Source organism: Colletotrichum karsti (assembly GCF_011947395.1).
Source record: "Colletotrichum karsti strain CkLH20 chromosome Unknown Scaffold22, whole genome shotgun sequence".
In the NCBI taxonomy this organism is placed as follows: domain Eukaryota; kingdom Fungi; phylum Ascomycota; class Sordariomycetes; order Glomerellales; family Glomerellaceae; genus Colletotrichum; species Colletotrichum karsti.
In genome coordinates, this window is record NW_024065922.1 from 622,468 (window position 1) to 648,217 (window position 25,750).

Consider the following 25,750-nt stretch of genomic DNA (forward strand, 5'->3'; position numbering starts at 1 on the left):
AGAAAAGTCTAGACATATGCTTAACTCACTTCGTCTGTCTTTGCGAATCTTGATAGCCTTTGTGATGCCTATGGGTGTATGGCTCGCTCCCATGGTACTGGTCGCCATATGGGTGTCAAGCAGCACCTTGAGCACCTCGCCGTTGTTTCGGAAGCCGCTCTGACCAGTGGTATGTCTCCCAATGGTACCCTTGAAGCGATGCATTCTGGGACTGATGAGAGCTGCGCCCCTCTCCGTCAGTAGCTTGCAAACCTCCACGTTGTTGTTGTTGTCCGCCGCGTACTACAACCCGGTACTGTAAAATTCTCTACCATGCGTCTGGTTGATGTCTTTGCCTTGGGTCAAGCATGCCTGGACCGTCTCGACGTCGCCTCGCTTAGCGGCTTGAAGAGGTGGCTCGAGTTTCGACTCTGAAGACCTTTGGCTTCTGGGAACTTCAGCGCGTCTGGTATTTCGGAGTGATATTTAGCGCTATGTTGCTGTGGGATAATCTCTGTTTCGAATCCCACAGTAAATCCGAAACAATTCTTGAATCGGCAGCAGAAGGGCCTTTCGTGGCGATTCATGTGCTTGTCTCTTTCTTCGGTCCTCCCGTATCCCTCTTAAAACCAAAGACACCATGATTTATGGCAATTGGAAGTATTTCCTGGCCCATAGAGATCATCCAGGACACTGAGCTCGAAGTCGTCAAGCCCTCCGAGATGTTCAACCTCCTTACGGATCCGTTTTGTTCGCATTTCAATGCTAAGAACGGATGTTCGAGCTCTTTCGTCTTTTGTAAATTTCTCCATGATTCGGTGCGAGTTGTTGAGAGCTTCCATCTGGGGTTTCGATGTTGGAAATGTTAGCATATTCCGTGACTCATGCTGCCGGCAAGGTCTCCGTCCTGTCAATCTCTTCTCGGAGACCATGGGTGTCTGCACCATCGTCAGATGCACTGCTGAACATTTTCAGATGATTGTATCATTGCTGAACAGCATAATCTTGAAGAGAATAGTACGCATTTCGTTCATGGGAAGCAGTTACATCTGACCGGTTGCTTACAGCGAACAGAGGAGAAGTGAGGACATCGCGAGCTACGAAAAAGACAAAAAGACTCGTATCATGCAACACCTTGAGAAATAACTTTCCACATGACGCGACATAAGTGCAATACCCAGCACTCAACACTATAAGAGTTTATCCCATCAAGTGCTGCGCGACGCCAAAACATTTTCCGTAACAATACCCATCTTTACCCCAGATTCGCTGATTTGAAGATTTTTAATTGGACTAAAAACCCTAGAGGTCTGCGTTAATTGACTCTACCCCGTACGGGGTTTTCTAGAGTGTTGCCGCACTTGAAGGGATGCGTACTCATGGCGTCGCGCAGCACTTAATGAGATAAGCCCATAGACACATGTAAACAGCGAATAGAGGTGTGAGAGATGTTTAGACTTCAAATATACTGCCCTTTGGCAATTCCTACTCGTATTGAACCCGTTGAGCAAGATTCAGAATTAGCGTCAAGGTGATGCTGTGCTTGATATCAGCCCCGTGTCATGTATGGTAATGCGGGCAAGCCCCATGGTCAATGTGGTGGACGCTTGTACGACACAGATGGAGGCATATTACATACGAATCCGTGAAAAGAACTTGAGTCAGATGGAACCATGCCATGCTTTATTCATCTAGGTGTTTCATTCTTCGCTCCCAGGGTCTATCGGGATAGCCATAATGATAGGAAGAACCTTTTGCATCTTCTTTAAATTGGCGATATTGTGTTGCACGTTGTATGATCATTCTCATTGGTATCCCGTAATTTTCAGGCTGCCCCCCACTTCCTCTTATTCCAAACGTCTCTTCTTTAACTCATTGGTCTCCAACTGATCATCTCTTTTCCTCTTTTCTGTGAGATTTGAGCCCGTCGATGAAGAACCCTCTGACTTGGACTTCGCTGCATCATCACTTTCGATGCTTTCATTCACCTCTGTGGTCGCCTTCGTTATAGGTAGATCGATGTCTACGACCCATGGTCGCTGGACAATATCGCCGGCTGCTTTAATCGAGGCGTTGACGAACAATGTCTGTCCTGCACCAACAGGGCTAACCACATGTCCTGGGTGACCTGTGGAACAGTATCCCTGAGAGGCATACTTGTCTAATCGCCTGATTCTGTCTTCTTTTTCCTCGTCTAGTTCGAACTTGCTTCCTCGAAGACGCGCGAGGTCCTCAACAACCATCGACTTTTCGTGATCAATGTCGCTGAAATGTGAGGGGGTGTTGGAAATCTGGGGGCGCCAAGTAGCAAGCTTTGCTCCCCAGCCTGTGTGGGTATGCCCGAAACAGTGCATACGAGGTTGCGTTCTGGCGATGGAGGCAAATAACTCCTCGGAACCAATTCGAGCTCTTGTGGATGACATGTCCAGGATACCGCGCGGTGGGCTGTGAGTGATGGCAATATCTGTTCCGTGCTTAATGTCGAAGATGTGAGTGTCTGCGTACGTGTAGCCCCATGGCTCACTCGATTTTGTGTATGGGCTTGCGTAGACTTGAAGTGAGGCACCGTTCTGAAGATTGAAATGGTGTGTGCCCTCGTCGAGAAATATGATGCCGTCGCGTTTGGCATCTTCAAGTGTTTTCCGAGCCTCGCCGTTTTTGCCGAACTCTCTTTCTACCAACTGGGTTTCGAGAGGCGATCCGTTAATCCGATTTGCTTCTTGAATCTTCTCCTCGAAAGCTACTGGGTCTAGCGAGAAATCGTGATTTCCAGCAATGACGAGTTTGAGAGAAGACTTCAGCTCGCGAAGGACCTGAAGAGTGTCGCAAAACTCAGATAGCTTGGAGTGTTCTGTAAGGTCGCCGCAGTGGATGACAACGTCAAATATCTGAGGTGTAGTCATAGGAGGGAGTGGTTCTCCGTGTGTATCAGAAATAACGAGGAATCGAGTCTTAATGTGAGAAGACATTTTGATATCGTGGGGCGTCTCGATTACGCAGGATGTCATTTGCAACAATTTTCTGAGGCAGGATTAGAGGGGCATGCAATTTCTTATATAGATTTTTCAATACGTAATGGCGACAGGTGATATTTGATTTCTTGAACTCTAATGAATGGGGGCTGCACTCTAATTCATCGTGTAGCATTTATGTCCGCGCTTTTAGTACTGTAGAACCAACCTAAGCCACGTAGATGAGCTATCAACCTGGAAGGTAAAGAAAAGTTTTTTCTTTTAGAAGTTTCAATATTAGATTGAGAATACAATACCTTGGCGACTGCTAGAGGATCGCAGGGACAAGTGTGTTATTTACCTAGATTTACTACGTGTCGAGACTACATGTGTGGGAGGTATTAATGTCCCTTGGGTCCTCTGACTGAGGCAGCAGCAATATGAACTTCCGAGAGTCGATTTGAACTACTCAATCTGCCATAGAGACTTCTCATTTCTTACCTGAGTATTGAAGGCGGAAGGTGTACGCATAAACCATGGAAGGCTGAGTCGGAGTGATACGTTGACGGGAAGTGACTTGCGAATTGGCTAAAGTACAAGAACGGATTGCGGTTTAAAGCTCATAAGCTTGATCTGTATTGCACCTGCTACCTGGTTTCCAAATTTTGGGAGTCCTTGCATGCTTGAGTTCTTGCAGTAATTAAGACATAAGGGGTATGCCTTCCAGCTCAATCCGTAGAGTATAGTATGTATGGCCTTCCAGAGGAAATACCAACTCAAGCGCATGGGTGTCGCACTTCCCGGTACATTGAATTACGAAGCGAAGGAACTGCTGTCTGAGACAGTATTGGTTCGTTTCGTTCCGCTGACTTCAACCGGGTGTTCTCCTCTCTTCAGCATCATCAACGAGACTTTTTGGTACGTCGTCTCTTATCTTCCCCAAACATTTTTATCATTGAAATCTGCATGGCGCCTTTTGCAAGACGATACTAACTTTATTATAGGCTCCAGACATAGCTGCATTCTCCAAATCGACAGCCTTTTTAAGGTAAATCACTATCTTGCTGTAAGTTTTCCTCGTTCATTATCTCACTTCTACCTGACCTTGAAGCCTCTGATTCCAATATTTACCTTGATGTTTGATCATAGCTAATCAAGTATCAAGATTGTCAAAATTCAAATTCTCGTTTCCTCAACTACACCGCAAACATGCCGATCAAGCGAACAATCTCTGCACCGATGCGTGCTGCTCTCCTTACCTGCTTCCAAGAAGCCGCCAATCTGGTTCGCCCATCTTTGAGGCAGCAATTCGTCTTGGTAGGCGGTGCGGCGAGCATAGCTCATTCTTCAACTTGGCATACCGAGGATGTAGATGTTGCAGCCCCATCAGACGCCATAATCGATATCTAGGAGGCCGCGCAAGAACGAAGATCGGGTCTCACGATTGAGGCAGATGGCAAGATTGCTTTTGACGCACCACAAGGTTTCCGAGTCCGTATGGACCTTTTGGAAATTGGAAATGGTGCTGTTGAGCACATTTACGCGACCGAACCTTTGTCAGGAGCATCGCTGGCTTCAAGGTCGGACCTTGTGCGCCTAAGGGCAAAAACCGTTGTTGAACGAGGCAGCGAGGGCGAAATCGAGGATCTCCGATGGCTGGTAGCGGCAACGGCCAAGAATGGCGAGCAGATTCCCATTCTCGATCAGGAGGAGATTGAGAATGTGGTTGGTGCTTCGGCGTCATTGAAAATTGCCGACCAGCTTTTACTTGTGGCAGTTTTGGGTGCTTACAACGAAGCCATGGCGTTGCGGATTTTGGGAATTTGAGTTTGCGTTCCTCACCCTTCACCAAACTTCTTCTTTCTCTATTCTTATTTTGCTTTAATAAATTGAATCAAGTTCTGCCGTCCCCTCATTGAGGGTGTAAAGGACCGGCCTCGCAATACTTCTTCTCTATCTGATTTGCTGCGTTTCTTATTTGATAAATTGTATTATTTAGCGTCCGCCTCCTCCGAAAGTCATCACCGCTGCCGATGATGGACCCCTGTCTCGACTTGAACAGATATCTCTTGGGTTCTCATGATGATATGCTTTTGACTGTTGTCGTCATCATCGAGTTGCAGCCAATTATCCTGATTTCCAGTCTGACAGTTGGAAACCGTCATGGCTCTTCCGCCGAGATTATTCAGCTTTACCCCGTTGCTGCCATGGTATACAGTGCCACCTCTCAAATCATTCGATCCGGTATTGTTATACGAGCCCTTTGAAGACTTGTCGAGCCAGAATTTGAGGAGTCGGCGAAGGGAAGGTAATGAGCCCGCGATGATGCCGATACCGCATTCGAAGATCGACCATAGGACAATGTTGGCAATGTTATCTACAATGGAATTCTGATTAGTCTTCTCTTCAAGTCCAGTGTCTGTTCAGAATTCGTCTTACGAAGATAGTCGTTGACTTGATTATAGTATTGCAGATACGGTAATCGGATAATCGTGGCTGCTGATGCTCTGCATATCCCACGATGTCAGCACATCATTCATGACAAGTGATGCTTGCAAGAATCTCTGAGGAACTTACACAGCTCCCAGAGCCAAGACGGCACACACCGAGGCCTTCACTCTCGACTTCATCTGCAAACCCCACACCACAAAGGTCGGCACGATGGCGCATGTCCAGTCGGTGATAATCGCCAAGACGGATATCATGTAGCTGATGCTAGTGATGATATTGCTAGGCGCACATACCCCATCTTGAGACTTGTCCCAAGTAAAGCTGATAGGTCGACAGACAGCGACGACCGCAATGAAGCCGACGGTAGTGCTAAGAACAGACGCGATCATGACGCTCCAAAGGATGAATCGGTATCTTCTTCGATTCGTGATCCGGAAGACGGTGAAGCAGATGCTGGACTTGATGAAGGGGAGGCTCCAGGCGTAGGTAATCTGGAAGAAGACGAGCCACTAAAAGACGGAGTCAGCGAAAGTTGTTCCAGCGAGCGTGGCGACGATGTAGGCTACTCACTTTGACACCTGCTACAGAATTCCATTCTTTCAGACGGGCATCTGCGGTGCCCATGCCCGCATATACGGCGATGGAAGTGCAAGTGCAGCAAGCCAAAAAAAGTGCCTTGAATCGTAATGTGAGTTCTTGCTCGGACATGAATGGGGGAAGGGTTCCTTTCTCAGGACTGAGGACTCACCAAACCGACAATCATCAAATAGTCGTCCAAACCAAGGGCATGTGTACTTTGACGCGCCCAAACACGCAGAAAGACAACAACCAGAGAGACTGCCCCAAGACAGATGGTTACACCCAGCGTAGCCACACCGAGGGGGTCTGGCTGGGTGATCCAGTTCACCTCCATTTCGTCGAACGGCTTCGCAGCCATCTTGTCATCGAGATGAAGTCAAACGGCGTGCTGACTTGGTAGGAAAGGAGTGTCAAGGAGCAGAGCTTGAGTGCGACAATTCGCTAGCCATCACTGGTTCAGACCCAGATATACTCAGAGAAAGGGGAACCGAACTGCAAGAGTTGGTGAGTTTCCTCCAAGATCACCGTGTCAGAGGAAATGGCTGGAAATCTGATCGACACGGAATCCTCGCAAAGTTCCAACAAGAAGGCTTTACTTCCAGGAGTCGTTCCCGAGCAGGCCTCATACTCGTCAACCTTGGCGATATCAGTTGCCCCATTCATTCCATGACGCAATCCCTGTTGGCTGGCAGAGATCAATTCCGCCTCCCCTTAGCAGGAAAAGGTCCATGAAATTATGTACCGTCGTTCTGGGCATTTCAGGGGAGCCTTGAAGGGTTTCTGCTCTAGGTACTCGGTACGAGCCTTCATATATGATATCTCCTGGTGAGTCAGGCGGCCCACTGCCAGGGAGGCATTTCAAAGTTCGTCTAGGGTGTGACATCTGGCAGCGGCTCTCTTGATCCAAGGCGTTGGTAAATCAAAATCCATCCGGCGGGTACCTGGCAGAAGAAGCATACCTAGCGTCAATGCAAAAGTTCGTTGGAGGTTGCGGTTGGCATGTACCCCTGGGACCAATCTTCCTACGATCTGCAGGCCATATTTAGATAGGATGGCAAGCTAGACAGTGTCGGTGAAGAACATGAAAGAATCAAGTTCAAACCCCGAATACAAGGACCTATGAGACAAATTGACGAGCGGTTGTGGATGGCCCTTTTGAGGATCCACGAATCTAGACTGGACCCGACAGTGTCGCTCACAACCTGGATCATGGCAAACATGCATGGAGGCAACCCCGAAGTGGATGGCCAGGACAGTAGGCTTGTCCCAAGATCTGTTGTGAGCTAGGTTGTGCAACCCCATCGTACGGATTATCCAGGGAACGTCCCACATCTGGGAGCAGGGCCGAGAACAACGAGGAGGAGGCGACGACGTCCACATCTCGTTCAAGTGAGACATCGATCAGTTCCGTAACATAACTTGAATTATTAACTCCATGGTAGTCCGAGAAGAAAATTCCTGCAGGCAATGCCGAATATCCATTTCTGTGCATCAAATGTATGCTACTCGACTTGCAAGTGACTAGACGAAAGATTTGCGGCAGTGTAATGACTGACACCAGCTTCAATGGCAGTTCCCAACGGCACGACGAAGACTAAAGTGATGGTTCGGGCTTTGCCCGTGTTGGAATCGTCGTCGCCTACGGGTTGGTTCTTCATGTTGGATCGTTGGATTCCAAACCATACCCCGGCAACCAGGTTCAAGGACACCCACTTCACCCTTGCATACAGTTGCAACGGCTGGGTTCTGCGCCAACGAGACAACTTACGTACCAACAAGACAACAAGGGCGAGCACACAACTGGTTGCATGCCCAATTTGGAGATGAAGATATTCCTCAGCAACCCAGCTCACCGGGTATGAGGTAAGAGGCGTTATGTGACCGGCAAGTGACAGTTCTCTCGGAGTATTTGAGAAAAATGACAGCTTTCCGGAAGGTCACTCTCACCTGGGCAGTATTCTTCTGTTTTGGGACACACAAGACAGAAATCTGCATTGACGCCGGTTTTCTCGATCTGCTTGAACTTCTCGTGAGGAATCTCGCTCAAATGTGTCGCGTATGCCGCGTACCTCGCACCAACAGCGTCACATCCACGATCCTCACGCCTGTGCGGTCGGAGACAGCGGGCCCGCCCGTACAGCGCCGATCTCCTGGGCGAGCTATCCCTACCCAGAAGGAGGCCGACGGAGAGGGCACCAACAGACAAACATTTCGCAGGCCTGGCTCTCAGGGATTGGGGCATGCCGGGTGCCTCTCCCGCCGCTCCAACAAGACGGAGTGACGAGATGAAACTCGGCTATTGGGTGACAAGATTACCCTGCAGATTAGATGACTTTTTGACGAGATGTCGTTGGTCCAGCGAGGCGGGGCAGTTGACAGCGCAAGTGCGGAGATGGAGGCCGTCTCCGGTGGACCTGAGATGTTTCCGTATTCGAGTCTGCTGGGGTCTCGTACGGATTTCTTCCCCGAGGACTCGATGGCCAGGGGCCCGGTCAAGTATCCAATCCTTACACCAACGACGACCTATTGAGTGGACAGCTAGACGAGCAGCATGTGTTCCAACAGGAAGTTAGTCACGAATGTGAACAGGTTTGGACTTGTTACATAGTGAACAGAGCACGTGGGCAAAGTCGCAACAGCAGAATGAATCGATGACATCTTGTGCGTAAAATCAACAGCTTCACAGCTAGGCCTATGCTCTATTGTACAAGGGAAATCCCAAATCCTTGGCTCTACTCCTCATGCGGGGCACGCAGCGTGCCAACGCAGTCATCCTTCCGGGTCACAAAGATACCTTCACGAACTTCGCCTTCAAGTCCTCCCAGAGCACCAGTGGTGTAGAAGCCAAGCATTCGCTTGATCCTGTCAGACAGCTTTGCCTCAACATCCTTGCGCAGAGACAAGAAGTTGTTCTCTTGCTGGCGGATGAAAGAGCGCATGAAAAACATCAGAATGACAGGGCGCTCGCCAGACTCCTCGCGGTTGGGGCCCGTGGCGTGCCATAGACGGCTGTCGAAGACAAGGGCGCTTCCAGCCGGGGCAGCAGCGGCGATGGTGCCGTCGACAGTGAAGAGATCGTCAGGGGCGATCTGGCCGAGGTGAGAGGCCGGGAAAACACGGGTGCCTCCGTTCTTCTCGGTGACGTCCTCGAAGTACCACATGATGTTCAGACCAAAGGCCATGTCGCGGACGGGAGGCTGGATGGCGACCTGGTCGGTGTGAAGCTGCATGGGAACGTTGCCGGGACGGGCGATGTTGGCGCTGTAGCTGTGGATGAGGGCGTGCTCGCCCAGGAACCAGGGAACGATCTCGTCGATCAGGGGGTGGTTGAGAAGGTCGAGGAATTCCTCGCCCTTGTTGACGAGGGTCCAGAGACGCTGGTTGGGGGCGTTGGGACCGCCGTCGGCTGCGGACACGCCGGCCTTGCGCTCGCCGGCTGCCTGCTCCTGGGTAGCCTTCTTCAGGATGGCGGCTTGCTCGGGGGTGAGGGCGTTCTTGACCAGGCCGTAGCCGAACTCCTTGACGTCGCGCTTGACTTGCTCGATGTCTTCCGTGGGCTCTGGCAGACGGTCGAAAGCGCCGGGGACAACCTTCCTGGGCGGAACGGGAGGGTTGGGAGTAAGCAGGTCCGCAAACTTGATGGCGACCGGGACATTGCCCTTGGGCATAGCGGCTTCGTGGAAGAAGGCATCCTTGAACAGGCCATACCGCGGCTCGAGCTTGCCCTCGTAGAACTGAGAGATATACTCGGGCTTGATGTTGATCTTGGTGTCGGGCTCGTCAGTGGACGAGTCGAGAAGCTTGGCTTCGGGGCCACGGGCGTCGAGGAAGACAGGAGGACGATCGCCAAAGGTCAGAGAAACCAGAGCGTTCAGCTGGCCCAAGACGGGCAGCTTCTCCTTGATGACCTCATGCGCGCGGGTAACGTTGGCTTCGATCTTGTCGCTGAGGTTGCTGTAGGACTGCTTGCTGAAGTCCAGCCCAGGGGTGAAGGTCTTTCCAGGTGCGACGCCGGCCATATTGATGTTGTATAAGTCAAATAACAGATGAATGGGTATCAAAATGAATGGAAAATGCAATGACAGTCGAGAGCTGATGTGAACGAGGACGGAGGTTGCGCTGTGAGCTGGATTTTGTACGTCGATAAAGGTCGGCCACAGGCAGAGGCCATTGGATGAGGTCGAGTCCGCGCAATTGCCGCTCACATCTCATTGACGAGGTCGAGCTGCGAGGAGACCCTGCAATGATACGGGCCCTCCCACGTCTCCTCCAATTGTCGGTGGGTCGTGCTAATGAGGGGTCAGGCTGCATCCTGCGTATTTTCTGTTGGTGCTTGAGGTGCTGTTGGTTCAACGGTCGCCGCTTGCTCCGGGGTCGTGGTCGAGGTATCAGTCTCGACGGAGCCGTCGACCCCGGCAGCCGGAGATGCGCTTGGCCGCGGGCTACCCTGGCTGTTGTGCGCGGATGAGTCCTCCGCACCGGCAGCGGGTCTTGCGTCCTCCGTTACATTGGGACTGCCTTCGGGTAGCCTGCGACGAGGTGCCACGTTGGTTGCAGTTGGCGGTACGGGCAAAGCTTCTGTCGTTGGGCTAGGTTGAGTCGACAAGCCCGGTTGAGTTGGTGCCTGTTGCTGGGTTTCCACAAAGGACGGGATCGACGGCTCACGTCCGGTCGCTGGACTCTCCTCGCTTGCCCGTTCCACCGGAGTCGACGACTGGGTTTCGGTAGGAGCTGCCGTCTCAACTGGGGCTGGAGCGGGCGCATCTGGTTGGTTTCTGTCGACGAGGTTTCCCGACGCATCACGCTTGCGACGCGTCCTCCTGCCCTTCAGCGAAGGATCAAAGATGGTATCCTTGTTCTTGTACCAGTTGTGGATGGAGCCGTAGGGAATCTTGAACCATTCAGAGGCCTCATCCAGGGTCGGACGACGAAATTCGCCCTCCAGGCGTTCCTCTCCGCCGCGGATACGAATAGGCTGGCCTTCGCGATTCTTGACTCTGTGGTGCTCCAAGAACATGAGCACCTCGCGCTTCTTCTCGATGGTGTATCGACGCTCATTTCTCGAAACTGACTTGGGAGCGACGTAGGGCTTGGGTTTGGGCTTTGGGCCGCGCCTTTTCTTAGCGGGCTGACCATCGCCAACCGCCTGGACCGGAGGCGGAACAAGGACGACAGGAGGCTGCTTTGAACTCATGATGGTTGGGGGTGAAGATTCGCAAGGATGAACCTGAGCAGAATTACGGTGTTGAAAGTGGGAAAGGGAGGTGCGGGTTTACCGCCTGCTTGAAGAGGGATGGCGTGTGAGGATTTTGCCACGTTTCGCAATTTCGTTAATTTTTCCGAGTTCGAAAAGAAAAATACAATTCCTTCCTCCCGTGGCTCGGCTGTGGAGTCTTGACATGGGTTCGTCTTGACTCAAGCAGCTCAACAACAACATGAAATCAATGACCTGAAGGCGAGCAAACAGCCAAGACTCAGGGTAGGCATGGCCGGCATCTTGGAGCTTCACTGGCCATGGATCAAGATAACGACTTGAAGGCTCATTTAGAAATAACAACATGTAATATGAACCACGCCAGTAAGAACTCACTACCTCGAACATCCAAGACCAGTGGTTTACAGAATCCACTCTTTTCTGCCATCTCCAACTCATCAACTTGCTTTGCTGTTTGCAATGTCACCAACATCGCTTAAGACCTACACGTTGCCAAGCAGCGCGGTAAGTCCCTTTCAGACTTACAGGCCTCTCTCGGCGACTAGATCTCTCACATACTTGACCAACAACGCCCCAACCTGTCTCGCGATCAGCTGGTCACCCTGGTCGTTCGGGTGAACGCCATCCCGAAGCATCGCAGTCGTGTAGCCAGCATTGGTTGAGCAGTCGGCAATCAGTATCGGGGATTGAGTCGAGTTCTGCTGAGCAGCCCACCCCGGAATCTGCTGGTTGAGCGTGGTGATGCCGCCGCCGTTGAAAGAGAGTGGGATCAGGAGGTCCACCTGGCCGTCCATGTTAGTCAGTCCATGGTATTCACTCTCTTGAAGAGGATGATACTGACCAGAATCTTCATCTTTGAGTTGGAAGCTCTCATAAGTGACACCATATTCGTGTACGAGGCAATGATATCGTTCGTGGTGCGTCCCTGAGCCACGTCGTTCGTGCCAAGCATGTACTGCACGATGTCGGGCTTGGTGCTGGCCAACCAGCCTTGAAGATACTGATTCGCGATGTTGATCGACAACCAGCCGGAATGTCCCTCATGATGGAGATCGAAAGAACCCGACTGAGCTCGGCAGTTTTGAGGGTTGTTGGTCATGGATCCCACAAACTGCACTTTGTCGGCCAGGTTCTCCTTGACCAGCATGTCCCAAACCAACGCTCGCCAACATGTGATCTCCGTGATCGAGTCGCCTAGTGGCACTGCGAAAGCGTTAGCTGGATGATTCGAGTGCCATGAGTTCAATGGTAGTCACTGATTTTGATCTTCGCTTGCGCAACAACGCTGCTTACAAGAGCGGCAACCGTCAGGAACTTGAAGAGTTGCATGTTGACTCGGCTGGTCTATTGTATGGTAAAAGAGAAGCGTGATACCTTAACTTTGAAACCTTTTAGAGCAATAAAAGCTCGCATGCAAGAGTGAGTTGCCATATTTATACAATGAGATGCGGACTTCGCTGTACTGTGAGTGGCCCTTAGTGTCGCTTCACCAAATCCCAGGTGAGTTTAGCCTTACACTGCCTCTGTGTAGAGAGCTGGACAATCCATCACCACGCAGTATCCAAGGCAGTTGCTTGGATACCGGGTAAATATGGATATATGCCCGCAGGATCACTTATACTGCCAAATCGAGACCGGCGACTTGGAGACAGAGCGGCCACACCCCGCATCATTGATGAACTGCCACACTAAATGGTCTTCCTTTACCCCGGAGTTGCACCAATTACTTAACTTCAGAAATAGTCAACAAGACAACAGCGGACTGATCCGTCCAGTCGGAGAAAACCAGAAGGCTCTGCAGATGTGCCGTCATCTAAGCTCGGCACCCTGCCGAAGATAATATGACGCTCATTATCTTGGAATATCTAGTGCGCCGAAAGATTGGACGCTGTTATGAATGGCACGTCTATGGAATCAGTAAGCAATGGTTGACACCGGTCGTGTTGAAATTTACCAATATAGTATACTGTAAGCCTATGGTTGAGATATCTTTTCTATTGGAAACTGGAAAGTTGGGTATCAAGAAATTATCACTCCGGTCCTTTTTCTCAATTACAGTACGTAGCATTTCGAGCCTTGAACTTTGCCTTCCTCGAGCACTGCACTCCAGCTTGTTTGTTGAGCCACCATCTTCGATGAAACATGCCATTGTATCGATGACATAGCACGAGGATCTCAACGGCCGATGAAATGCCTCTCAGCGTACCGCAATGGCACGTACAGGAGAGCACTCAAGAAGAAAGCGATTTCGAACCCAATATCACCAGTGCTGACCGCAATAGGACCCGTGAACCAAACTTGCGAGATGCATGGAACAACAAGTCCAAAGCTCAACACAGCAGCACCGATGGCTGCAACGCCCCACGGTAGCTTCGAAGGGGTGTCCCAGATCTCCACGTCGTACGCCTTCGGGTTCGCACGACGAAACACGAAGTGCTCAGTCACAACAATCCCAACGAAAGACGCAGACCAGTAGCCGATGAGCGCGATGAAGTTCTCGAGGCTGAGGAAGAAGTCGTGGGCCGCCTTGACGGCGATCGGAATGATGATAGCCGTGACCACGATGGAGAAGATGTAGCGCGGGATCCTGAAGGTGGGGATCAAGGTCTGGAAGTTGAGAGTGATGGCGTACATCGTTCCGGAGATGTTGGCGAGGAGGGTGAAGGCCAGCAGGACGAGGATGAACTTGCCGAAGCCCCCGGCAGGAGCCAGCATCGCTCCGAGGACACCGCCGACGAGGGTGTTGTCGAAGCCAGCCTGCCACTCGGGGATGTTGCCCATCGCGCCGCCGATGGCTGCTCCCAAGGTCATGAGCAGAATGGTAGGAACGACGAGGCCGAGAAAGCTGTATGCGAAGATGCGGTAACTATCATGGTTTAGTCAGGTACTTGGGGGAGATCTGATGGGATTCGTGCGACTTACGATGCAAGACGCGGGGTCGGGTCGAAGTAGGTCGTCAAGTCGGATGCGATGCAAGCCCAGGGAATCATGTATGAAGCAATGACGCCCCCAAAGCTAAGGACCTGAGATGCTGTCGCAGGCTCCGTGACGGCCTGGTCCTTGAGCTGGTTACCACCACATCCAACAGCAATAATGATGGCGACGAGTGCAGGCATCCAAGCATAGCCTTCGTAGAAGTGAAGAACGTTGAATCCGCAGAAGGAGATCAGCAGCGCCGCCACTCCGATGAGAACGATTCCGACAGCGGTCGAGAGATCTCCTTCTGAGACTGCGGAAAGGCATTGGCCGCCGATAACGCAGATGATGACGCAAAATCCGGTAAGAGTAGCCAAGTTGAGAATCACGGGAATTGAGACGATGTAGTACCTGGACGCGAACCATCAGTCATTGAATCTGTTATCGGCATGGGCGCCGACGTGAGTACTCACCCAAAGCTGAAGCGAGCCTGGATCATCTGGCGCATACCAGTCTTGGGACCCAAAGTCGACAAGAAGGCCGGTGCAAGTGTCGAGAGCAGGTTGAAGAACAAAATGACCAGGGCCGAGTCTCGTAGGCTGAGGCCGAAGGAGACCGGACCCAGCATGCCGAAGGTGATTCTACATCGAGACGTCAGCCACATGCGCAAAGACACTGGAGTGAAAACGCCAGCAGAATGAACCTACGCCAGGATGTTGGTATTGATAGAGCACCAAATGGTAAAGGCGTTGAAGTACTTGGTCGCGGTCCGGGCCTCGATCGGGATCGGCTGGATTCCGCCCTCCTCGACCCGCCCGGCCGTCAAGACGGTGCGGAGAATGCTCTTCGCATTTCGGCCGGCCGCCGGGGGCTGCTCAGCGGTGGCGGAGCTCTCAGTCGCCTGCTTGTCGTGGACCGGCTCGCCGCGCTGGGTCTCCAAGTCGTCGGCCATGGTTGCACGCTTTCAGCTGAGACCCCCTTGGAACGTTTTCGCGGGAAAAGGTTTGCAAAGCCGGCGGTCAAGTCAACTTTGCAAGAACTTTGAGTTGCGAGACCGGGGGAAGAGGCGACACAAGTGACTCAAATTAGCCGATTGTGAAAATGAAAATTTGCTCCGCCGGGTGCACCCGAGTGTTACATAATTATCATATCGAGAGCCAGGTTAGTCACTTATTGACTAATGGCGTTCCATGCCCGTAAATCCAATTTTTGCGGGATTTTAGCGGCGCGGATTGGGCGATCTCGGTGGCGGACGGGGCCGTTTTTGCTCGCTTCCGGCGATAAGCAGGGGGTTGACAAAGAAGGTTTGATTGCCTCACGGGGTTCTCGAACGAGAACGTTTCCAACAGATAAAGATTCGGGATCTAGACAGTTTACAAAGGCGTGAAAGGATGTCGCCACGCTCGTTAGCCTTGAACGTCATTTCTTTCATCAGTTTGGGTCGGGGTAGAAGTCTTCCGGAAAGCTAGCGCAGAAACAGTTGAGTCTAGAAGCATGAGTTCAAAGTTTGAGTTGAACCCTCGATTACAACGCTCATGAACAATAGCTGATAATACTGAATTCTCACTGCGCAATCAACCAGATAATATCTTCATGTATACCACTCTCAACTGGCCGTCAATGCCATTTCTTGAACACTCGAATCCCGGAATATGATAGACTTGACTATGCAGTGCCTATTTCAGGTGTTAGTGGTGTGAAAGTGGGTAGGTGGTGAGGATGTGGTAAGACTAACAGGCACTCTTGCAGCATTTAGCCACCTCAATACCCTTGGTGCCTGTTGTTATGCACTCTGTTTGGCATGGAAGTTCTTCGGAAGTTTGACAACTGAATCCGGAGGTGAAGCCTTGAGAGACGGCGGAAGAGTTGGACTCGCATAGGCCGGCTGCCGCTTTGCAACGAGCTGTTACACTCAAGGCCATCGATGCGAAAGTAACCAGAAGGCCTAGCCTCATGATGAACGAGTAGATTCAGTCCTGCCCAAATGATGATCATGAATAGAAAAATAGGAAAGTTAAGAGTTGTGTAGTTGAATGAAGCAAAGGCAGAAGGGATCTCCGGCGTACTTATGTTGCTTCAGTGAATGTTTCATGGACCCGATGCCAAGACTCGAATTCGAAGTCGAGGGTGAGACAACAGGCCACCTCTTCGCTTCAATGTGCATCCTCTGGCATCCTGCGGTTCTTTGATTTGAAATCTTGCTGGCTATGACATTTCAAAACGCGCGATGTGGCTCTATGAACATTATTCTTTCGCTTCTCAGATACATGAAGGACAAAGAGATTTCCAAGTAATATTATGAAAAAATCGTTCTTGTTTACGGAAGTTCGTCAACCAACTGAGAGGATGGGTGTAGAATGTCTATTTTTATGATGGCCCGTGTGTCATGCGTTGAAAGCTGGAGCTAGGACATGGATACCAGATGACACCAGTCTGGTGAGAGCCTGACTAGACATCACAGGCGCTTACACTCAGCTGTTTCAACACGTGGATTTCATTATCAAATGTCACGTATGAACATCTCCATACCATGGCTAATTCATGGGCCTTATCCGATCAAGATCAATTGGAAGCACGCCAACTAAGCAAGCACTGGAACCTTCATGGAGTGTCGGGAATCAGTCGCCCGATATGCAACCTTTTCTATTCGCCCAAGATCTATATCTATATGTCATATGCCAAATACGTAAGAAATCCGCCCAGTATGTAGGGTTCGCCCTCTATTCATCACTCGTTCAAACTCCAAAGTTGGGTATCTATGAGCTCTCAAACTTGTTCAAGATGCTCTCAAAGTCCTTCCAGTCGTGCATAACATCAAAAGCGCCGAGCTCCTCGGAGAAGAGCTTCTCGTGAGCCTTCACCTTGGCCTCGGGGTCCTCCTCGTCGTAGTAGGGGCCGACGTAGCCCAGAAGGGGAATACCGGCGTTCTTCGCAGCGGTAGCACCACTCCTGCTGTCCTCAATGGCGATGCACTCGCTGGGCTTGAAGCCGAGAACCCTGCAGGCGTGGAGGTAGATGGCAGGGTTGGGCTTGGAGGTAGGGGGGTCGATGCTGCTGGCGGCGGAGAAGATGCCCTCGTTGGGCTTGCCGAAGTAGTGGTCGATCTTGATGGTCTCGATGGAGGCGACGACGCGGGGCATGGCGGAGGAGGAGACGATGGCCTTCGCGTACTTGCCCTCCTTCTCGATCTTCTCAAGGACGGGGATGACGTTCTTGCAGGGCTCGGCCTGCTTGCGCAGGTAGGAGATGGTGAGCTCGAGCTCGCGGGCGACGTAGGTGTCGAGCTCCTCGTCGGGCATGGTGAAGTTGTGGACTTCGAAGAGGCCGGCCATCATGCTGCGGAAGTTGCGGCCGACGTACTTGTGCATGAGCTCGACGCCCTGGTAGCGCTTCTCGATGGCATACTTCTCGAGGATCTCGTTGGCGAGCTGGGCGCAGGCGGTGAAGGCCGAGATCTCGGACAGCACGAGCGTGTTGTCGCAGTCGAAAAGGATACACTTGACCTGTGGTCGAAGGTGTCAGTATGCCGTTCGCCAGTCTCAATCGGCTCAGGGCGAGTTCTGGATTACTTACTTGAGGCATCTTGAAGGTTTGGCGGTGAGCAGCTATGAAATCTGGGAGAAAGGAATGCTGAGGGAAAAGGAGGGAAAAGTCGCGACTTGTTGATTCTCAGAGACAGATTTGTAGTGATCGGCGGCCTGTGACTTGGTGGGGTGGAAATCAACAGGAACCATGCGGATGGAGGGGCAATGGAGGGGCAAGTGGATGCCGAAAAAAGAGCGCAGGCAGGTTTCAAGAAGACTGCATCTCATCCGTCTCCCTCAACAGCGAGTCAACAATGGTCAAGGCGGCGAGTGAAGTGGCAAGCGAATGGTCATAGCTAGAGTTGCACCACGAATGTTTGTTGAATATTCATTAACTAGCGAAGGAGACTCTCCATGAAAGCTTCCGTAGACACCAAGCCGTATCAAGATTGAGAATCTCCTCTGAGAATCACCTTCAGGAACCATGGCTGACGGACGAGATAACAACAGATTTCAGTCTCCGCACATTCGATGAAGTAACCAACGAGAAGCTCGCAATTGAGCGGCTGAAACCTTTTCGTCAGCACGTCCTGCAGGGAAATGATGTCATCGGTATCTCTCGCAATGGGCGGCTCTTATCCCTACACGTGTAGAAAAAGCCCGCGTCCAACAATGCGCCGCCAAGGCCCACCAGTCGCCAGGAGCCGACTTAATGTGCTGGGTTCAACGCAGCTGAAGGGTTCTGATGACGTATTGCGCAGGCAGGTTTGTCTGAAGTGGATATAAATTGGATGCTCGCTTGACTCGCGCCCTTTTTCTTGACTCTGCAACTCGGTGGTTGGCCCGAGTGCGGACCGATTGTGGGTACGACACCGGCGGCTTTCGCGGCTTTGAAAATTCGGCACGGTAGTTGCGGATGCCGGTGAGTAGGTGAAGGCCGACCTAGGTTGCGGTGAGTCTCGGTAGTCACTGCACAGATTCCAATGTTATCCTGTTGTATTCGTATTGCCCCATAAGTCAGCTGTCCCGCTCTGGAGGAATGCGTCCAGACTACCTGCGCCAACAGTAACCTACGTCGCAGATAAAATGTTAATAGAATTCCTGAAGTAGACAACTCAAGCTGACTTACAAGAGAATCAAATTGGCCCCAGTCAGTTATGTTGAAGAAATCGTGATCCAGAGCGTTCACTGTGGCTGCAGACATGCCCTGGCTATCCTGTTCTCTCGTACGAGTGGTATTGTCATCTTGGACTTCGCCCCTCTGATTGTCTGTACCGGTGTAATTCGAGGTTCTACTTGTGGCATTGGCTCGTTCTAGACTTGCACCATTTGTGGACACCGGGCCCCCAGCCTGAACGGGTGATGTTGAAGAAAGATAATCATTGTGTCTGAGAACTTCCATGCGCAGTTCCTGCAAGACGACGCCGTACCGCTGCATCAACGAACCTTTGACAGCTTTGGTTTCGATTTGAGCGTGGCATTTTGAAGCCAACCGAAAGCACCTTACATATGTCTCTGGAGATTCGGCCCGTTGTTGTATTGAGAACACGTACAATATGACAACAGCACTGAAACCGTAGTATGGAATGAACTATCCAAAATGCAACATTAGTTCTCAGACTTGTTGCCAGATGAGTGAATGGTCGACCTACGAAAAGAGTGCTGTAAAATTCCCCAGCCGCCTCAATTTGGTCAATGTGTTCCGCTATGTTGATAGCCGCATCGATGCATGTGTTGATGTTGTTTTGCATTTCTTGCTTTTTGGAGGACAGTGAAGACTCTGCACCAGCAGAATCACCGATGAAAGTCGTGAACGTTTTCAGAAGGAACGGCCGGTGAACAAGGATTTGAGCGTGCCAAAAAGCAAGTTTGAGGACGTCACGTTGTCGTAAGACCAGCTTCACGAAAATAGCGGAACTCCCACCCGTATCGAGGAGATATGATATATCCTCTCGCCATTCTTTCAAGTCTTGATTGAACTTTGAGGCCAGTGTAAAGTGTTCTTCGGTCGATGGAGGACGAATGCCATACATAGAACGGAGAATCCGGGCAAGTATCCGAGACAATCTGCACCCATGAGTTAGCGAAGCTAAGATTGGTAAGAAGGCTAGGGGAAATCTTGACAGGCAACTAAGACATGAAGAAAACTCGTACTTGACTTGAGCTACCGTTGCTGAGTTGATAGATGGCCCATACACCACCGGTTGCGGCGATGGTCCGAGTTGCAATTGCTCATCGTCCACACAAAGGGGCAACTCTTGGTCGATATCCTCGTCATGGAAAGTCATAGGCCGTCCCAATGCAGCGCTGAGATAGGTGTTCAGGTTATAACAGCACCAGAAAGCTCTTTTCCGACACTCTAAGTCAATATGATCCCCACGACCTGCAGTCTTCGGATCAACGCGGCATTTTCTATGTAGACCTAGGGCAATGGCAAGATGCGCTGTGACTCCAAAAAGGGTCCAACAGTGATTGAGTCGAGATTGCGCTAGAAGATAGAAGCACTGTGCGAGGCGAGCTTGGATATGTGACAACCGAACTTCACCCTTCTCCATGGAGAGTTGGTGCTCGGCAACAGCGAAGAACCGGGCGCTGACCTCGGACGATTCCGCTATTGTGTCCTTGCTATCCGAAGCCAGGCGGCTATGAAAGTTGTTCGAATGCGCAAACACCATGAATAGCAGCGCGGTCCGACTGCGAGCAGACTCTTTGTACAACATGGCCCCATTCGTTTCGTAGAGCTCCTCTATCCAGGCTTCGACGGATGGCCGATGCAAGAAACGGTGTGTTGCTGCTGCGAAATCGAAGTACCTCCTCACCATAGCCTCAGCCAGAGGCTTCGGTGGTAAGATTGCGAATGAGGAGTCATGTCCTGGCAATGGTCGATCGCCAAAGTTGAAGACGGAAGAGTTGAAGTATCCTGGAGATTGGACCTGCAACTTTCTTTGTATCCTCAACAGAAAGGTGACTCCAGATGCCGGGCCGACATAGTGCCCTTGCTCATCGGTCTGTGATGGCTCCGGCGAGTTACGTGTTGAAGCGAGACGTTCCGAGGTCGTTCGACCTCGCGCTTCTACCTGGTTCTGGCCACTGCGAGGTGGAAGCTCGGCCAGTGAAATCCCTGGCGGTTTTGAAGCCGAATGATTAGGCTGACTTATAGTGAGATCACTTGTAGCTTGTTGCGAAGGAGTTGTTGTGATGAAAGATTCTCGTCGTTCGCGACTATGACTCCCTTGATCCCAGGTGGCCTCAGTATGTGCAGGTGAACGCGACTGTCCAGCCAAGTCTGTCTGATCAAAGCTTACGGTGTCGCCATCGACTGCAGGAAGAAGTTGGCCCCGCCTATACCCAGCCGTGAACTGACAGTCAAGCTGAAGGTGGGTGCAGAAGATGCATGGCCAAGTTCCCGAACATCGTGTCTTGCGTCTGAAGCCCCCATCGTCAGCTAATGTCTATGATGGGTTGCACCGAGAGTACTTACGCTTTGCAACGATCACACGCCCTACTCACTCGGGGCCGTATGGGATCATCCCTCGGCCGCTTAGACGGCCGATCATGTTCCGGAGCATCGGATGCTCGTCGATTTCGGGAGATGGATGTGGTTGATGTCTCATCCATTGCTTCCTCGGATGGAGTGCCTGAGTGGCTTGGCATTTTACGAGACCATCACGGAGGAGAGTGGTTGGAGTCGGCGGTTGACCTACAAGTCGGCCACGCGGAGAAGAGCCGAGGAAGGCCGGGGTCCGGTCCGCGGAAGCGCTTTTCCGTTTCTGGTCTGAAGGTTCCGCGGAAGTCGGAGGATGCCGATCCTTGTCCACCTCCGCATTATCCGTAAGCTCGCGGATATTCACAACCCCACACCGATGCGACAGTCAACATGTTCGAACCATTTTGCATGCTGATCTCGTCGGGGCAGGGTGCGACAACGGCCTCGGTTGGAATTAGTTACATCTTCGGGCATTAAAAGGATGCGTCGAGGCCGTGGGTGTTCTCCAACTTTGAGCATCTCCAACCCCAGCATCCTCAACTAAAAGAAAGAGCCACAATTCCAGTTACCCAGCCGCAAACATGTCTCCCCGCGGCGTTATCAGGGATATCATCATCACGCCTGTGGCATTTCATGACATGCCCCTGCTGAACAGTGTCGGTGTACATGAACCCTTCGCACTCCGCAGCATTATCGAGGTCGTCACGGACGACGTCTACGGGCTAGGCGAATCCTACGGCGACTCAACCCACCTGGGCCGCCTGCAACTGGCAGCCGATCGAATCAAAGCAAAGAACCTCAAAGTGTACGACACCAACTCCATCTACCAGATATGCGTCGACTCCCTCAAGGGCGACACCACAACCGGCGGTGACGGCATGGCAGGCATGGTGACCACTGCTTCCGTTGCTGACAAGGTCTTTTCTCCTTTCGAGGTTGCCTGCCTCGACATACAGGGCAAAATGGCAGGCATCCCTGTCAGCGAACTGCTCGGAGGCCGTGTAAGAGACAATGTTCAGTACTCGGCATACCTTTTCTACAAGTGGGCTGGCCACCCCGGAGACGCAGATGATGAGTACGGCGCGGCGCTAGATCCGGAAGGACTAGTAAAGCAGGCTCGGAAGATTATTGACGAGTTCGGGTTTAAGGCAATCAAGCTCAAGGGCGGTGTCTACCCGCCAGCTCAGGAGGTCGAAGCTATCAAAGCCCTCCACGCAGCTTTCCCAGGCGTACCCCTGAGATTTGATCCCAACGCCGCCTGGACGGTGGAGACGTCAAAATGGGTTGCCAGGGAGCTCGATGGTATTGTTGAGTACCTCGAAGATCCTGCACCGGAGATCGAAGGGATGGCTGCCGTGGCCAAAGAAGCCTCCATGCCCTTGGCCACCAACATGGCTGTCGTCGCCTTCGCCCATCTCCCCCCCTCCATTTTGCAAAACGCCGTTCAGGTGATCCTCTCCGACCATCACTTTTGGGGAGGCTTGCGCAGGTCCCAGACATTGGCAGCTATCTGCGCGACGTGGGGTATGCGGCTTTCAATGCACTCCAACAGCCACCTGGGCATCTCTCTTGCGGCCATGACCCATCTAGCTTCGGCGACCCCTAACCTCGACTACGCTTGCGACACTCACTGGCCTTGGAAGCCGCGCGATGAGGATGTTGTTGTTGATGGCGCGATCAAGTGGGTAGATGGCGGCGTGGAAGTTCCCACTACACCGGGACTTGGGGTTGAGCTCGATAGGAAGAGGTTGGCAAAGCTTCATCAGCAATATCTGGATTGTGGGTTGCGGAAGCGCGATGATACTACATATATGCAGAAGTTCCAGCCAGATTTCTCCGCCAAGATCCCCAAGTGGTGAGGCCGCCTTCTCTCAATATCATGTAACAAGTTCGCTAGTCATAGTAACGATCAGACGCCCTCTGCATAAACCACTTCATTAAAAAGGATCGAATGGTGATCAAACCTGTTCGACTTGCATCCGCATACATGCCGATCTGCATACATGCACAACTCTGTGTTTGCCGTATCCAGTTGACCTTCATCGTCAGACCTCAAATGCGTTCTCTTCCGCTGACCGTCGGTGGAAACATATTATGATAGGTGTCCTAAAGCATTGTATGTCCTCCAAAATCTGAAAGCCCATGTTGGCGTCGCTTCTCTGGTACCTTGACTCCTGATCTGACCAAGTCGCGCACCAAGCAAATCTCGAAAGGTACAGTGCTTGAGAAAAGTCAAGCCTCTAAATCCTGGTGTGATCAGAGTTGCGACATTGAAGGCTCTTATCTGGAACTGGTCTTTTTGGAGCTGTATACCTTTTCGCCCAACTAGATTCGGTCCAAACAAGTGAGTTCTGCTCATGGACCTTCTGGCTGCCCCGATTGGTTTCCCGGTGTCAGTCTACGCCCCAGACGTGCTGTTACACGGAATTCCCTGTGCCATCAACAAGCTTCGGAGGCTCAAATTCACAGACTCCGCGGATGAGCTAAACCTAATACGAAATCATTCGCAGACCCCTAACCTGGCAGTGAGCCGATTCTCCTCATGGCTCCGCCGGTTCTCTCACCATGCCACCCCACTGCTCTCGAACATGGAACAAACCACAGGGTTTCGGAGAGTGTCTTCTTCTGGGGAATAATAGGGGAATGCGGGGGTGGAGTAGACCAAGCTTCCCCAGTGCGGGGGAGTGGAAATCAGACCGGGTATTGTCCTTGCCCAGCTTACACGAAGACATTGCCGAAGAGTCCCAGAAACCCAAGGGAGTTCCGAGACCCGGGATCAGTATCATACAAGTATTAATATGTAGTGCATTACAGTTCTTTCTACTTGATCAAACCTTGCCCAAGCCAGGCTGGATAACTGTACTTTCTCTTTTGATGTCAGAGCCAGAGCGTGAGAATTTGGATAGCAAGAGACGCACTCAATTACCCGACTCGGAAAGAGACCCAAAATCATGACGAAGCGGACGGCAGGCCATCGCGGCAACTCTGCCAGATCGATTTTCATCGGGCTGGCAATTAGTCTCGCAGGGTAAGTTAGCACAGCACGTCTTGGTCAAGACCACGTCAAGATAGTTGACATAGGCTTCGGTATAAACTGATTGTTGATTGCTTACAGTTTCGTGTACGGTATCGATACCGGAATCATTGCCTCCACAATTGCCCAGAAGACCTTCAAATTATACATGTACGGATCATCACTGAATAACGCCTCGGTGAGAGCTGGCATCGTCTCTGGATACTATGCCGGTTATGCCTTCGGAAGTGGAGGCTCAGCATACTCTATGGACAAGATTTCTCGACGCTGGACTCTGCTTCTTGGCGCAACGGCTAGCGTTATCGGAGCCATCCTACAAACAGCCGCTATGAACCCGGCCATGATGATTGTCGGACGTGCGTTCTCTGGTTTTTCAACGGGCATGGTCTACCCAACAGCCCCAGTCTATTTGGCCGAGCTCAGTCTACCGGAAAACCGCGGGTTTCTTGTCGGTCTCAAAGGATTAATGAACACCCTTGGTTTCTTTGCGGCAGGTTGGATCGGCTACGCCGGTTCCTTCGCAGTCGGGGATTTGCAATGGCGGATTCCACTTGCTACCCAAATTCCTCCAGCACTTTGTCTCGGAGTCATGACGATATTCCTCCCGTACTCCCCGCGATGGCGCAAGTTTATTCGTTCCTGATCATGAATTACTATGGCTAACACAAGTTCTAGTGGCCATGAGAGAGCGATACGATGAAGCCAAGAAAGTCATGTACACCCTCCACAAGCACCGTGGCTCAGAGGTCGTCGAGAACGAGTTCGCCGAGATGTGCAGCCAAATCCGCCTTGACGCCGAGAAGAAGAAGGGTGCCATGACCAATTTCCTCAATCTTTTCACCCGCAAGTACATTCGTCGTACTCTGTTGGCCTGCTTGACCGTCAACATGATGAAGCTCTCCGGATCCAACATCATTCAGAATTACCAGTCCATCATGTACAACTCTCTCGGATACCAGGGCCAAACAGTCCTTCTCATCGGCGGGTTGTACGGGTTCATGGCTGTCATCGGCCAGATCATCAACGTCTTCTTTGTTGCTGACCACTGGACTCGGCGTGTCACCGTTATTTCCGGTAGCTACTGCCTCGCGATTCTTCTCGCAGTCCTGACGGCGCTATCGGAGCGATTCCCGGAAGGCTCCAATCCGGCCGGGTCTCGTGCAGGAGTTGCATTTATCTTCCTCTTCGCCTTCGCCTACTCATTCTTCTTCAACAGTGTCAACTGGGTACTCGTCGCAGAAATTTTCCCACTCGACCTTCGTGGTGTTGGTGTGGGCTTCTCAGTGTTTACCCAATCTGTCACGGCGATCTGGTTGTCATACGCGGCGTCCATCGCTTTCGACGTGATCTCATGGAAGTTCTACCTCGTTTTCATTGCTTGCAACATATTCGCAGGTACGATTTACTTTTTCTTCTTGCCCGAGACGCGGTTCTTGTCCCTGGAAGAAGTTGCGGCCAAATTCGGAGATGAGATCTTCAACCCTCCAGCAAAGGACCTGGAACAAGAAAATGAGTCGACAGAGAATGATCCTGCGAAGGTTGACAAGACAGGAGTCTCTTCAGACCATGTCGAGGAGTCAAGGAAATGAGTGGACTGTAGACTATGACTCTATC

At 51.5% G+C, this 25,750-nt stretch overlaps 8 protein-coding genes across 8 annotated transcripts; 2 read left to right on the forward strand and 6 right to left on the reverse strand.

Annotated features, from left to right (window-relative positions):
- Positions 1-1,826: 1,826 nt before the first annotated feature.
- Positions 1,827-6,089, reverse strand: CkaCkLH20_07233 (cation-transporting atpase 4; the record flags this gene model as incomplete). The annotated part of the gene is made up of 5 exons (XM_038889950.1): positions 1,827-2,792; positions 5,147-5,307; positions 5,370-5,437; positions 5,508-5,890; positions 5,952-6,089. The coding sequence occupies 5 exons, from the start codon at positions 6,087-6,089 to the stop codon at positions 1,827-1,829; spliced, it is 1,716 nt and encodes a 571-aa protein (XP_038744874.1).
- A 2,603-nt stretch (positions 6,090-8,692) lies between these two features.
- On the reverse strand, positions 8,693-9,979 carry CkaCkLH20_07234 (uncharacterized protein; the record flags this gene model as incomplete). The annotated part of the gene is made up of 1 exon (XM_038889951.1): positions 8,693-9,979. One exon carries the CDS (start codon positions 9,977-9,979, stop codon positions 8,693-8,695), a length of 1,287 nt encoding a protein of 428 aa, XP_038744875.1.
- A 281-nt stretch (positions 9,980-10,260) lies between these two features.
- CkaCkLH20_07235 (uncharacterized protein) lies at positions 10,261-11,154 on the reverse strand (the record flags this gene model as incomplete). The annotated part of the gene is made up of 1 exon (XM_038889952.1): positions 10,261-11,154. The coding sequence occupies one exon, from the start codon at positions 11,152-11,154 to the stop codon at positions 10,261-10,263; it is 894 nt and encodes a 297-aa protein (XP_038744876.1).
- Positions 11,155-11,696: 542 nt separating this feature from the next.
- On the reverse strand, positions 11,697-12,504 carry CkaCkLH20_07236 (GDSL-like Lipase/Acylhydrolase; the record flags this gene model as incomplete). The annotated part of the gene is made up of 3 exons (XM_038889953.1): positions 11,697-11,957; positions 12,017-12,378; positions 12,432-12,504. 3 exons carry the CDS (start codon positions 12,502-12,504, stop codon positions 11,697-11,699), a joined length of 696 nt encoding a protein of 231 aa, XP_038744877.1.
- Positions 12,505-13,350: 846 nt separating this feature from the next.
- Positions 13,351-15,043, reverse strand: CkaCkLH20_07237 (NCS1 nucleoside transporter; the record flags this gene model as incomplete). Its single annotated transcript, XM_038889954.1, has 4 exons — positions 13,351-14,041; positions 14,098-14,502; positions 14,565-14,732; positions 14,799-15,043. The coding sequence occupies 4 exons, from the start codon at positions 15,041-15,043 to the stop codon at positions 13,351-13,353; spliced, it is 1,509 nt and encodes a 502-aa protein (XP_038744878.1).
- A 1,804-nt stretch (positions 15,044-16,847) lies between these two features.
- CkaCkLH20_07238 (haloacid dehalogenase-like hydrolase) lies at positions 16,848-19,366 on the reverse strand (the record flags this gene model as incomplete). The annotated part of the gene is made up of 3 exons (XM_038889955.1): positions 16,848-17,594; positions 19,123-19,206; positions 19,268-19,366. The coding sequence occupies 3 exons, from the start codon at positions 19,364-19,366 to the stop codon at positions 16,848-16,850; spliced, it is 930 nt and encodes a 309-aa protein (XP_038744879.1).
- Positions 19,367-21,683: 2,317 nt separating this feature from the next.
- CkaCkLH20_07239 (mandelate racemase/muconate lactonizing enzyme domain-containing protein) lies at positions 21,684-22,961 on the forward strand (the record flags this gene model as incomplete). Its single annotated transcript, XM_038889956.1, has 1 exon — positions 21,684-22,961. One exon carries the CDS (start codon positions 21,684-21,686, stop codon positions 22,959-22,961), a length of 1,278 nt encoding a protein of 425 aa, XP_038744880.1.
- A 1,092-nt stretch (positions 22,962-24,053) lies between these two features.
- Positions 24,054-25,725, forward strand: CkaCkLH20_07240 (MFS monosaccharide transporter; the record flags this gene model as incomplete). The annotated part of the gene is made up of 3 exons (XM_038889957.1): positions 24,054-24,130; positions 24,218-24,492; positions 24,812-25,725. 3 exons carry the CDS (start codon positions 24,054-24,056, stop codon positions 25,723-25,725), a joined length of 1,266 nt encoding a protein of 421 aa, XP_038744881.1.
- Positions 25,726-25,750: the final 25 nt, after the last annotated feature.